The 13,450-nt window shown below is 41.7% G+C and overlaps 1 protein-coding gene across 1 annotated transcript in view; it reads right to left on the bottom strand.

The window, feature by feature from the left end:
• Positions 1–85: 85 nt before the first annotated feature.
• LOC141445621 (uncharacterized) overlaps positions 86–13,450 on the bottom strand; it is a gene marked incomplete in the record, with an annotated part of 22,716 nt that continues 9,351 nt past the window's right edge. The window contains 7 exon segments of the mRNA XM_074111471.1: positions 86–1,777; positions 2,473–2,660; positions 3,154–3,305; positions 4,741–4,877; positions 10,333–10,487; positions 10,901–11,075; positions 11,360–11,542. Coding sequence (XP_073967572.1) covers positions 1,413–1,777; positions 2,473–2,660; positions 3,154–3,305; positions 4,741–4,877; positions 10,333–10,487; positions 10,901–11,075; positions 11,360–11,542 — 1,355 coding nt within the window.

The raw sequence follows: 13,450 nt of genomic DNA, 5'->3' as shown, positions 1-13,450 counted from the left end.
AAAAATTCCCAAGGGTATTTAGTAAACTAACTGCCAGATCTGATGGCTAGGCTAACGCGAGCGAGTGAGAAATAAATCACCGATAAATGTAATAAATTCACTTCATTTACTAACACTTGCCTCGATACAAAAATACATATTAATTGAAATCACGGAGGAACTTAGAACAGAAACCTAACACTATAAGAAATACGTTAAGTATTACAAAAATTATACTTGCCGATACAATTTTGATAAATAAGTCAATAACAGCTTTTCTGTTCCGTAAAAAAATATCTAGCTTTACTAAATAAAAATTGTATGAAACAATCATACAATACATATAATGGTATGGATTCGCTGTTGATTAAAAAAAAAATACATAATCGAGTCCACATACTAATTTAATTATTTATTATATACTTTTGCTTACTTTGGGACTAGGTCAATTGGTTTGAATTGTCCCGTGATGTTTATTTATTTATTTGGTTTCAACGTCGCTAAATATATGATTTTTAAAGTCTGATTTTTTGTAACAATACAAAAATGTTAATAAGATGACCCCTAACTCCATAGGTACCAAAATCTTTTTTCAGCTTCTTTAATATTGAATAACCAGTGTCACGAACCGAAACCCTTCGTGAGACAGTCCCGCGCTTGGCTATCTTTTCACAATAAGCCATTTACAAATTCAATTATTGCAAAGGAAAAAAAACCTACAAATTGTATCATACCCGTGATTAACTTTGTAATTTTGATATTGACTTTTTGGCAAATTCTGAAATAACCCTATCCTTATCTTACAATAATATCTACAATAATCAGCAAAAGATCCTTCCTATAAGACCACGTTTTGAACGGGATTCAAAAATACAGACAATGTCATAAAATATTATGTTAGCGTCGAAACAAAACGATACGTATCGCTCCCCATGCATTTCAAGGCCCTGTACAACGAAGTACAAAATTCGAACTTCGTATGTTGCCGTCCCGCTCACGCTGATAATTTTTAACACGAGATTGAGAGGGACGGTACGATTATGATTGGTTTTTGGAGTCCTTTTATATTTTTTATTTCAACACCAAATTCGTTACTTTTACGGGTATCCCGTGAAACCATATCGAAAATACAAACTGAGACATGGATGCACAGAAAAAAACCAGCAAAAGAGACCAACGCTGGGAATCGAACCCAGGTCCTCAGCAATCCGTGCTGCGCCACCCCTACACCACCGCTGGACAGGAGTCAAGACACGAATTTCCCATATGCACACATATCTCAGGTTTTTTTGTGCATCCATGTCTCAGTTTGTATTTTCGATAGGGACGGTACGATACGAACTTCGATTTTTGAATTTCGTAATAGCCCCCCGTTCCATTTCTAATCTCCTCGCGCTCTAATAATACAATCCCTGTGATATGCACCATCACGCCTACATGCCGGCCACATCGCCGGCGTCGATGCCTAACAACGCTAATTCATCCAACTCTTCCTTCTTCTTAGCCACGGCCCCGTTTTCCTCCGGTTTCTCAGGCGGTTTACTCTGGTTCTGTGTTTCGTTCTGGTTTTGTTGACTCTGGTTCTGTTGATTCTGGTTTTGCTGATTCTGGTTCTGCTGGTTCTGGTTCCTCTGGTTCTGATTCTTCTGGTTCTGGTTTTGGTTCTGTTTCTGTTTGTTGTTGTTGGGGCGTTTATTCTGGCGCGGCTTAGGGCTGGGTACGAGAGGCACGTGAGTGTCGTAGAGCGAAGGTCGTGGCCCAAACAGGGACTGGTTCATGTCGAAGCCCATCATCATACCTATGGATACGAGAAAAATACTGCACAACTATGATTTTTTTTTCTACTCACATACTTTTATTTGATAATTAAAGGGTCATGAACACGAATACAATGTGATCCATACTAATATCGTCGTTGCTACTGCAATACCGCGTAACTAGCTTTTTCCATAAGGTATAATTTTCACTGTCAGAACAGTACTAACCCCCGTCTCCCCCCCTCTTCATCCCTCCCCTACTCGGAAATTCGTGGACTGCGCGACGTTCACTCGTTGTCGCGCCGTACCACCTATCACACAATGACTGGACACCAAAAGTCGAGGCGGCCAGGTCCCCCACAATCAAATTATATTATAGAAAATTTAGTGTACCTAAACAAAAATCGAATCCATTCTTAACCAATGTGATTTTAAGGTGAGGCGAGACCAGACGGGGCGAGGGGCGAGACGAGAATTGAAACTTGTATGCATACTCGCGGGCGCCGTTATACAAATTTCAATTCTCGTCTCGTCTCGCCGGTATAAAATCACCTTAAGTTACTCTATATAGATTATTAATCTCTCGATGCGACCTTTTCCTACGCTGTCTTAATACCCATGAAGACTGACAAATACGAACGTTTCCGAGAAAACACGACGGAACTCACTACATCTGTGGTTCAATGATGTGGACGAAGGCAAAGGAAGGCCTGACCCAAACAATGATTGGAGATACCTGGCAGCTGGGGCGGCTGCATGAGCGGCGGCTGCATCAGAGGGAAGGGCGGCATGCCGAGCGGCCCGAACGGCAGCGCCGCGAACAGCTCCTGCTGCGCCAGCTCGGCCTGCTTCTTCACTTCCGACGGGAAGATGATGTCCAGCGCGTCCTGGAAGTCCTTCGACAGGTTGCTGGGCGACGGCGTGCTGGAAAAAGTTGAAAACCAGTCTTACACATGGGAAAATTACTGTTAAATGTCAGGATAATTCTGTGTTATGCAAACTCTCAAAACAGCTCACCCCACAACGGGCGTACTGAGCGAGCGAAGCGAGTGCATCGCGGTAGCGGCCGGCGAAGCGCCAATACAAAGTTATTAATTTACGTTCATAATGTAGGCGTAGGCATATTAATTTCGATTTCGAGTTTATATTCGGTACCTTCATTAATTGAGGCCTAAACGTCACTAGCCAAATAGTAGAACGTAGAATAGTAGGTTTGAACGATATAGCCGGTGTTGGCTTGTCAATTGATGAAACAGCGGCGTTTCATGATATGTGTAGGAATTAAAAATTACATGATCTGGCGGCTTAGGCGTACATTGGCCCAATCCCAGGATAGGCAGCACCTTCAGCTGTCTACAAACTAGCACTGCCTACCCCAGAACTGACGTATAGTGTATGATTTGTGGGCAGTACTCACGGCAGCAGCGCGGCGGGCTGCGGCGGCGGCGGCGGCGCGGGCGGCGCCAGGAACGGCACGGGCGTGCCCAGCGACGTGGGCAGCGCCACGGCCGGCGGGCCCAGCTCCTGCGCTATCTGCGCCTTCGCTATCTTCTCCTTGAACTCCGCCACCTGATTAATAAGAGAACTGACTAAAGTACACTCAAGTGTAAAAATATAAACTTATTCAAAGTTTCAAAAATAACATATTTTTGAGTGGTTCGAATAGATACATATTTTTGCACTTGACTGTACAATTCACATTGAGCGGACCGGGCGAATCGGCTGCCGCCGCGTGTCACGGCTCCTCGAGCACGCCGCGCAGAAGCGGTAGACCGAAATGCCCAATGGAATGGATCCAACGGTACGCGACAGAGGCCGAACGCAGCCGATCAAACGCGACGGCAGCCGAACGCAGCTGTGTAAATTCTATTCAAATACGTGATGTTAGTACTGCGCAGACGTTTTAAATTCCTTTGGCCCGGTCCGCTTAATGTGAATTGTACTTAAGGATCTGTCCAAACCTATCGACGCGGATTTGGCTTTAGCCGATCAAGAAACTCTTTATGTCCACGCAATAAGAGCGAAAAAGACGTCTTCCCGTCGGTATACGACGTCTTGATGTGAGGAGACCCTGAGTAAAGTTTTTTGCAGAGGTGCAAATTTTGACAAAATCCTGTGGCCATATTGTCTAATTCACCACCACTTTCTAGCATCATCTTATACCCTGTGACAAAAGGAAATCCTAAAAGCGATTGTGCTTTCGAGTGCGTTTAGGTAACAAGCCCTCTGAACAAAACAGATAGGTTACAGAATTCAATCTACATACGTGCGCTCTAGCAACGCACACATACACTGCTCATGGACACGATATCTCGGACCAGTTGGGACCAGTGCAAGCGCGATTCCGCCTGTGAACTTTTTTATTTCCATTCTTCTCGTTTCATTTTCAACAATATAAATCCAACAACTATATACGGGTGCCACTACCACAATAGTTTTTTGTGCATAAGCCATAGTTGTTGTCAAGAGCGACCGTCGAGCGTAGGTATGAAAAGTGAAGTAGTCTGTACTTATCTGTTTTGTGCCAACTGTTGCCAATGAGCGAGGATAGACAGATGACAACTCTTTAATTTTTACTCCTGTTCAGTAGTTTTTGGTGGTTCAGTTTTTTTTTTGAGATGACATTTGCGACGATAATTAAGCAGACAATATACTAAGCTTTCATACTTTTTTTTTTACTCGACTGGATGGCAAACGAGCAAGTGTTACTCTTGATGGTAAGAGATCACCACCGCCCATAAACATCTGCAACACCAGGAGTATTGCAGATGTGTTGCCAACCTAGAGGCCTAAGATGGGAAACCTCAAATGCCAGTAATTTCACTGGCTGTCTTACTCTCCACGCCGAAACACAACAGTGCAAGCACTGCTGCTTCACGGCAGGATTAGCGAGCAAGATGGTGGTAGCAATACGGGCGGACCTTGCACAAGGTCCTACCACCTGCAAATATCTCTCAATACTTGAGTAAGTTTCGTGACTCAGCTAAATACAGTATCAGCTTACCTTCTTCTGAATCTCAGCGTCCATCTCCTCTCGTCTCTTCTTGGTGGATTCATCGTCTTCCTTCTTTTTCTGTTCGTCTTTCTTTTGCTCCTCAGTCTTTGCCGTTTTGGTCAGGTTTTTGTATACTGGCATTTTACCTGACAAAAAAAAAACGATCGTAAGTAAAAGTTCGATTTCAAACTGATTAATAAATTGATTCATTATCAACTTACCAGTATGATCTTTACTTTGTTTATGGTCGCCAATTTGATGATATGTATGAAATCGTAAATGACCATGGATTCAAAATACTGACAATCCTAGTTTGAGCTGTTGTTTTGTAACCTAAATCAATTATGGTTTACATTTTATAGCAATAGAGGTATTTCATTCGTATTTACCCGATAGCGAAAAAGTATGTATATGTATAATATTCCACTAAGTATTAATCTGCAATACACGTATTATCAGGGCATACATTGAAAATAGGCAAGCGTAGATATTAAGTGAAAAGCAGAGTTAAATTTTATTGTACGAGTAAATTCTCTGACTAAAAACCAATTTTCAAACAATTACAACATTAAGGTATACTTTTTTCTAGCGTTTGCAGTGATGGCTTGCTAGACCAAACTCGTTCTTGAATGTTGTCGCAGGTAGCGCATAGAGTTTAGCGAGGCGTTGTAGGAGGGCTTGGTTCTTTCTTTTAGGCCCTATGTAGGTACACAAGACTACGCCAATCTTCGATATTCAATTATTTTAGCTTCTAAGCGACTGGCGCAATACAATTTTTTTTGGAATCATATACTTTTCTGACAATATTACACATACGAGTCGTAATGATATTCTTCTATTTTACAAGCTTTTATTTAATTTGCCCTGTTTGTTGGGTCAAATCTTGCAAGTATATTCTGATCCACTACCAGTAGCTGGATTGACTTGAAATACGGTATACATTATGTAAGTTAGACAATGCAAGTATAGTCAGCAAAAAAGGCTTTTAATAAAAATGATATTTTTAACAGACACTTTCTCAACCACTATTAGATTTTAAGACAAATAAAAGAGGTTCACACACGGGCACTAGGCAGTCGTTTAGAAACTAAAATTCTCAGGTATCAAATATTCGCGTAGTGTACAGTCGAGTTCATAAACTTATGAGCAAAAATTTAATCAAAAATATCTGAACACAAGCGTGTTTAGATATTTTTGATCAAATTTTTGCCCACAAGTTTACGAACTCGACTGTACGAAGAGCCTTAAAACTAGGCGTTTTAGATGCAGCGCAAGTAACAGAAACCACAAGTTATCAACGATTAATTTATTCAAAGCGACCAGTCCATTCCCGTGTAGCGTTCGTCGAGGAACGAGTTTATTTTGTCGCGGAGCGAGGCCATGCTCTCCCCGAATATGTCTGCGCGGTCGTGCGCCACGAACTCTGAGAGCAGCCGGACCGCGCGCGACGTCACGCCCGCGCCCGCGCCCGCGCCCGCGACCGCGCCCGCGCCCCGCTCTGCAACCAACAGGCCGCTTTAAAGCATCCGCCCGTGGCTGCGTCGCCACCGCCACCAGAGATGTGCGACCATGAGTTGCGTGGCTCTTAGCTAGTAGCTCTTTATTAACCAATAGTCTTCGCTTTTTTAGCATTAGAAAAAGGGTAAACAATCTTGAAGAGTCTTTTTATTGAAACACGTTTAAAAAAAAACCAGTAACAGTTTCGTATAACACCAAAAGCATGTAATAGTACATTGTGTCTTAAGGGCGGTAAATAAGGAATTACGAACGAGAGCTTTAATATTAATTCCGCCCGTAGACATACAATGTTTTTCATCACATTTGCGAGTAAAATTTTATATTTGTTAGAAAAAATATTTGTTCCGGCGATACCTTGGCTGTTAATTTTTGCATAAATGAGCTTCAAGAAAAACAATGACTAATATCATTTTTTTATTTCCAAAACTGTTATGATCATATGTATTGTTAAATATTTGCTTTGACTTATTTGTTAAGTGTTTTTCAATAAAAAGACACTTCAAGATCGCTTAGCTTCTTTTTAATGCTAAAAAAACGAAGTATAGAAACTTTGAATTTACCTGTCCTCGCTTGCACAGCTCTGGTGGAAACAGGTGAGCAGAGCGAGGTTTTTTTGTATATACAAAGCAAGAGGATGTGTGCGAGGAACGTGTTGCAAGGGAAGTTTTTTTTTATTCGACTGGATGGAAAACGGGCAAGTGGGTCTCCTGATGGAAAGAGATCACCACCGCCCATATACATGTGCAACACCAGGGGTATTGCAGATGCGTTGCCAACCTAGAGGCCTAAGATGGGATACCTCAAGTGCCAGTAATTTCCCCGAAATCAGGAATGTGCTGCGAGGGGCGTGTTGCTGATTACTCAGTCACTATACTTCGTTTTTTTAGCATTAGAAAGAAGGTAAGCGATCTTGACGCGTCTTTTTATTGAAAAACACTTTTGAAAAATAAATCACATCGAATATGTATCAATTAGCAAGGGAATATAATCATTTACATGCTTTTGGTGTTATAAGTAATAGTTACTGTTTTTTTTAAAAACGTTTTTCAATAAAAAGACTCGTCAAAGTTGTTTACCCTATTTCTAATGCTATAAAAAAGTATAGTAGCGGCCCGCAGTGCGCACGCACCGCTCCCGCCGCATCACACCCCGCTCGCTCACTTGAAAAGAGCCCGCTACATTTCTTCGCTACGCATCCTTGCACCGTTTAACTGCCTCGCACATCTCTGGTGGAAACAGTCACAATGTTCCACATCCTCGCTACTTCGCACATCTCTGGTGTTAACGCGGCCTTACATCACGCCACGGGTCCATATTGGGTGGGTTGCAAACATTTTATAGCTATAATGTCGGTGTGCATGCCACTTTTGCCATAATAATCTTTGCTCATAAGTTGTGTTAGTCATTAATTGATCTGCATAACTTTAATGACCAACCGTTTTAAAGCATCTCATTCCGCGCCATATTACGGCCGTCGCGTCGGTACCGGCGCATGCAAAATACCTGCGTGTTAGTGTAAGTTAGGTCTATTCTGCGAGGTAGACAGAAGGGAAGTATTATATAAGGTTATATTATATGCCTCCTTAAATTCCTACCTAAAACTGACAAATTGGCCGAGTAAAGTTTTTTGAAAAGATGCATATTATAATAAATTGATACTCTTTTTTAATCTCTATTAAATGTTTAGGGTAATGAACGTGCCATACAACAAGCTGCAAACTAGAATCATCTGTATTTTATGTACATACTAGTTTTTCCCCGTGACCTCTTCCGTGTAGAATTAATTAATAACCATAGAATAGTAGTAAGAAAGAAGTAAGAAACTGAAATTTGCGGTTTACACACTTTGAGTTCGTGACCTAAAGGCCCCATACACGGTACGATTCGTCTGTACGATCGATCTGATGAAAATCGTGACGATTGATCGTATAGAGCCATACACTGTCGATTCATCGTTATGATATTCATGATTGCATGGAATTTTGTTGCGATCTGCGAGATCGTCTTCGATGAAGTAAATCGTTAACGATCTTGACATACACTATCGATTCGTCGTTTCGATCGGTCTGAAGCGACGGATCGTACCGTGTATGGGGCCGCTTAGAGCCCTCGCCCACGGCTTCTTTTTGTAGCGATGCTGCAGCGCGTTCGCATCGATACAGTCGCAATGTGGCCCACATAACCACGATTCAGTCGCGATGCAAACGCGATAATTGCGCACTTCACCCTTCCTCCCTTCCCACCCTCACTCAGTTCTCTCCCCGATGTCGTCCTCGTCAGACACGGTCGCGCGTGTTAGCATCGTTAGTCGCGATGCTGTAGCGCGTTAGTAGCACGTTGGCATCGCTTCTGTAGCGCGTTGCAAATTGCAAATGCGACTAACGCGCGTTAGTAGCGTGGCTGCGGCTAAAAAAAGTCGCCGTCGGCGAGGGCCCTTAATTTCAACAATGTAAGGAAACCGCAAATTGTATCAAAGTAATTTGTTAATTATATTGTCCAGCATTGACTAAGATATTTACTAACATACTTAAGCACTATCATACTCTGTCAATAATATTGCCACGACTTGCGTTATCGATAGATACAATGGCTTATTTTGGTCTAGGCTTTACTTTACCCCACGGCTTCGCATTCGTAATCCATTAGATTCGGCAGTTAAATTGAATTGCCGGGATTTTAGTAAATTTTAATGTGAATTTCCAAAAATACTTTATCAAATCAAATCCAATCAAAATGTCTTTATTGCGGTTATGGGTAATAAAGTTGATAGACAGCAATACATAAAGAAGCGTCATATCCTGCCTGCTAGAGGCGTACAATATTTATCAATAAATTTCAATCCAAAAATTATACGATATAACCGCATTTATAATTTTCTTATGAAAACTACCAATGGCGAAACTACCAAGTGTGGCAACACTATTGTGAAAAGCGTAATTTCTGAGATATCGGTTACTAGCTAATTCTGTCGTCAGTTCAGTCCATTATGGTAACAGTGACGAGCGAATTACCGCGTAACCTTCACGGACTGACGAAAATTAAATCTATTCAATAATGAGTATTTCTCAAAAAGCTGTCCCATCATGAAATTGACAAGAAATCAGTTTGTCAAGAAATTATTAGCACCAAGGACGATATCATAAAACATGAACTGCATAAAACATCCAAAATTTCTTGACGCCAGGAAAACGTCACGAAATCTTGTGAGGAAAAAAATCGTAATTTTGTAACTACATCGAAACTTTCTATTGGCTCCAACAACAAAGATTATCTGACTTTTTATCACCCTTACCACAAGGTATTGTGTTGGTTTTTGACACAATATTACTTATTTTTTGTGTTGAAATAGCGCCAGGATTTTATTTTTGTGTTCAACTGAAAACGGACAATTTTTTGAGAAATAGTCTAATATTCGTCAATCCGTTTCGAATGACAGAAAACCCACAACTGACGACACAGACACAGAACTGACCCCAGAATGAGCGTGTAAATGATATCTCGGGCTATGGTCTCCTGTTATATGAAATACGCGACGTCTAACGTCAGCGTGAACTCACAGCTTCCCGGTCAATACGTCCGTCCGTACGAGGACATTTCAGCCGTTGCTCGCGAGTGGTAATGCGGTAGTGTAATGTTTTGCAATAGACGTTTTAACACTCTTGATGGTATTTTGATTATCACATCTCGCTATTTTGTATATGACGCTAGACGCTGGTTCGAAATGATTAGAGACGCGACGCAAAGAGTTCCAATGCCGCATACGGCATCAAGACGCCAACGTCGACGTGTAAAAGAGACCACAACAGTACATGTATATACATAGTAAGCTTGTGACGCAGCGAAAGAGCAAGACATTTTTTCGCGCCAATCTTTTTCAAAATCTATCCAATAAGTTCTGAAGGCTTTGAATAGATTATAACAGTATGTGAACACAATTAATTTTGAGTCTTATCGATTACGATTATATGGACGTCTTATGGTTGCAAGAGCGACCGATGCCCTATAATACAAAGGGGTAAGCGGCGTTTAGAGGAGACCATAGCCTAAAATGGTGTGTTGGTGAATGCGTGGCTTGGTCCTCACCGATGAAGGGCATCTTCCTGATCTCGGGCTTCCGGCCGGGGCTGGAGCGCGACGCGTGGCGCGACGGCGAGCGCGCGCGTGACTCGCCGCGAGCGCGGGACGACTCGCGCGCGCGGGACGACTCGCGCGACCGGTCCGAGCGCCTGTCCGACTCTCTGTAACGATAATAAAAGCAGTCTAAAAAAGTGCGTAGCTACATTAGCATAGAAGACATAGATTTGCAAAAAAGTATGAATTACAATCTAAAGTTGATAAAATAGATTTTTTTATATGGACCTCCGCTTCCGCAAAGTAATGCCTGATTCAATAAATTATCTAAAAAATATATGTTCTTTGGGAATATTCAACAGGTGAAATGAAGTTAATTTCTCTTAGACACGGCCAAACTCTTACAGTTTGAAATATAATTCATAGTAAGTAATAGTAATAGTCACGCAACCTGTTCCCTGCACCACAAAAGTTACAAGTGCTACACAATTCAACAAAATCATTAAGCACTTGTAAATTTTGTGGTACAGGGAACAGGTCGCGGCCGGCAAATTTAGAATGCTACGTGTAGACGAGTTACCTCTTCCTGCTGTCAGAGGCGGCGCGGTCTCGTAAGTCGCGCAGGTCGCGCGGGTCGCGGGAGTCGCGCGGCGCGGGCTCGCGCTCGCGGTCGCGGTCGCGGTCGCGCGTCATGCGGCTCTTCAAAGAGTCCAGCAGCTGCCGGTCGCTCTCGTTGAGGCGCGCGTCCGCTTGCCCTGGACACGCAATATTATATGTATAGAGCATAGAGCATAAGGTAGCATTTTAGGTTTCTACATATAAACCAAGAACCTACGACGGCCAGAACTTCGTTATTTTATAAAAGCTGAAAGTGTTCCTAATACAGGTGAGCACAATCCCCAACTAACAGGCTTTGCAGGTAAAACGTAGTAACGGTGAAATGGAATAGGGAAATATCTAAACTTTGCTTGTTTGTAGGGGACTCCGGGAACATGCAGAGTCGATACAAACGGAACGGGAATCTGTAACAAAAACTCACGTTTCTTTTTCTTCTTAGCGGCCGCGTCACTGTCCGAGCTACTGGAAGAACTGGAGGAGCTGCTGCTGGTGCTCTTCTTCCTCTTGCTTTTCTTTTTCTTCTCCTTCTTCTCTTTCTTCTTTTTCTTTTCCTTTTCTTCTACCGGCGGCGGCGGACTGTCTTTTCGTTTGGTGTGGAACCCGTCTGATGAATAAAGTTTAAATACAATCTAGAGATAAGTTTGCACGAATTAGTTGCGGAAAAACGTCACATCATTATCCAATCGCCTTAATAACAGCTCGAACAGCATTTGGATGTCTGGCGCAGCGGTGCTGGAGCGCTGAATGGGCGTGCAGTTTATTATTATTATTTTCACTTCTCGTGCTCTTAAAATGGTACTTTAGTCTCTGCATATCGGGACTAAAGCTCCTTTTTATTCTCTAGGGATTAAAGTTCTAACCATTTACGTTGGAAACCCCTAAACAGCCAACACGGTGTTTGTGAATGGAGGATTTTTAGGGCGTGGAAATAACCTCAAAATGACTTCTGTGCAGCTCTAATTTTATGAAACGTTTTAATGGGTGTATTAAATATGATTTTAATTAAATTTTATTATCAGTAATAACAGTTTGAAACAACTTAAAAACTCACGCAACAGTCGCATCTAAATAAAAAAAACGAACAGCTCATTAAGCTCGACAGCATTTGGATTTCTGGCGCAGCGGTGCTGGAGCGCTGAATGGGCGTGCAGTTTATTATTATTATTTTCACTTCTCGTGCTCTTAAAATGGTACTTTAGTCTCTGCATATCGGGACTAAAGCTCCTTTTTATTCTCTAGGGATTAAAGTTCTATCCATTTACGTTGGAAACCCCTAAACAGCCAACACGGTGTTTGTGAATGGAGGATTTTTAGGGCGTGGAAATAACCTCAAAACGACAACTGTGCAAAAATAATAAAAAAAAAAGATCTAATTTGGTGAAACACAATTAATGATTACGAATATGAATTATATTATATAAAGGATTAATTAATTTTATTATGCATAGTCCAAATAGTTTTCAGTTTTGAAACTGTTGGCTAAATATGCAAGCTTTTAAAGCGTCACTTCATAAACAATAAAAGAAAAGAAAAAACCGCGCAACATTTTTTTTTTTCTATTTGAATTTTGAACAGATCCTGTCCATTAGTCGAGCGTTCGTTTTTAAAAAGTAATATTGTACTTTTGAACACAACATTGTTTTTTTTCCTCACATTCAAAGTGAAAAGCAGTGTTTAACGCGAGACTAAACAACCATAATGCCACTCGAACTATAGCCAACAAACATCTTGTGTCATTATGGCTTGTTTCAGTCCCTTGTTGAACAATCTACTATTAAATTATCAGGCAGGCAGTTCACTCGTGCATTTTTGGCTCAATCAAGTTTTTCTTATTCATTATTATGTCCCGTTGTCCAAAAGACAACAGTGATAGTTCCTTAAAAAAACTGTTAAAATATGTGCTTCATGTGCTTAAACGATAGTCCTTATAATAATGGACTTGTCGACAAAAATGTACGCACGACGAATTTTAACCACAAAAAACATAGAAACTCATGGTTTTACGAGAAAAGACTTGATCGACCCTTTTATTTAGTGTTTAGTGCAGTATCATCATTTTCTGTGTTGTATGTTACTAACCCTATACCTACTTAAGTACTTATAATTCACTATGAAGAAGCCGTGGTGGCCTAGCAAGAAGCCGTGGTGGCCTAGTAAGAAGCCGTGGTGGCCTAGTAAGAAGCCGTGGTGGCCTAGTGGTTTGACCTATCGCCTCTCAAGCAGAGGGTCGTGGGTTCAAACCTCGGCTCGCACCTCTGAGTTTTTCGAAATTCATGTGCGGAATTACATTTGAAATTTACCACGAGCTTTGCGGTGAAGGAAAACATCGTGAGGAAACCTGCACAAAACTACGAAGTAATTTAATGGTGCGTGTGAAGTTCCCAATCCGCACTGGGCCCGCGTGGGAACTATGGCCCAAGCCCTCTTGGTCTGAGAGGAGGCCTGTGCCCAGCAGTGGGACGTAAAGGCTGGGATGATGAATCCACTATGGGTTCTTTAAATCCGAAAGCAA

The sequence above is a fragment of the Choristoneura fumiferana genome, chromosome 2 (assembly GCF_025370935.1).
Source record: "Choristoneura fumiferana chromosome 2, NRCan_CFum_1, whole genome shotgun sequence".
In the NCBI taxonomy this organism is placed as follows: domain Eukaryota; kingdom Metazoa; phylum Arthropoda; class Insecta; order Lepidoptera; family Tortricidae; genus Choristoneura; species Choristoneura fumiferana.
This window is presented reverse-complemented; position numbering and strand designations above follow the sequence as displayed.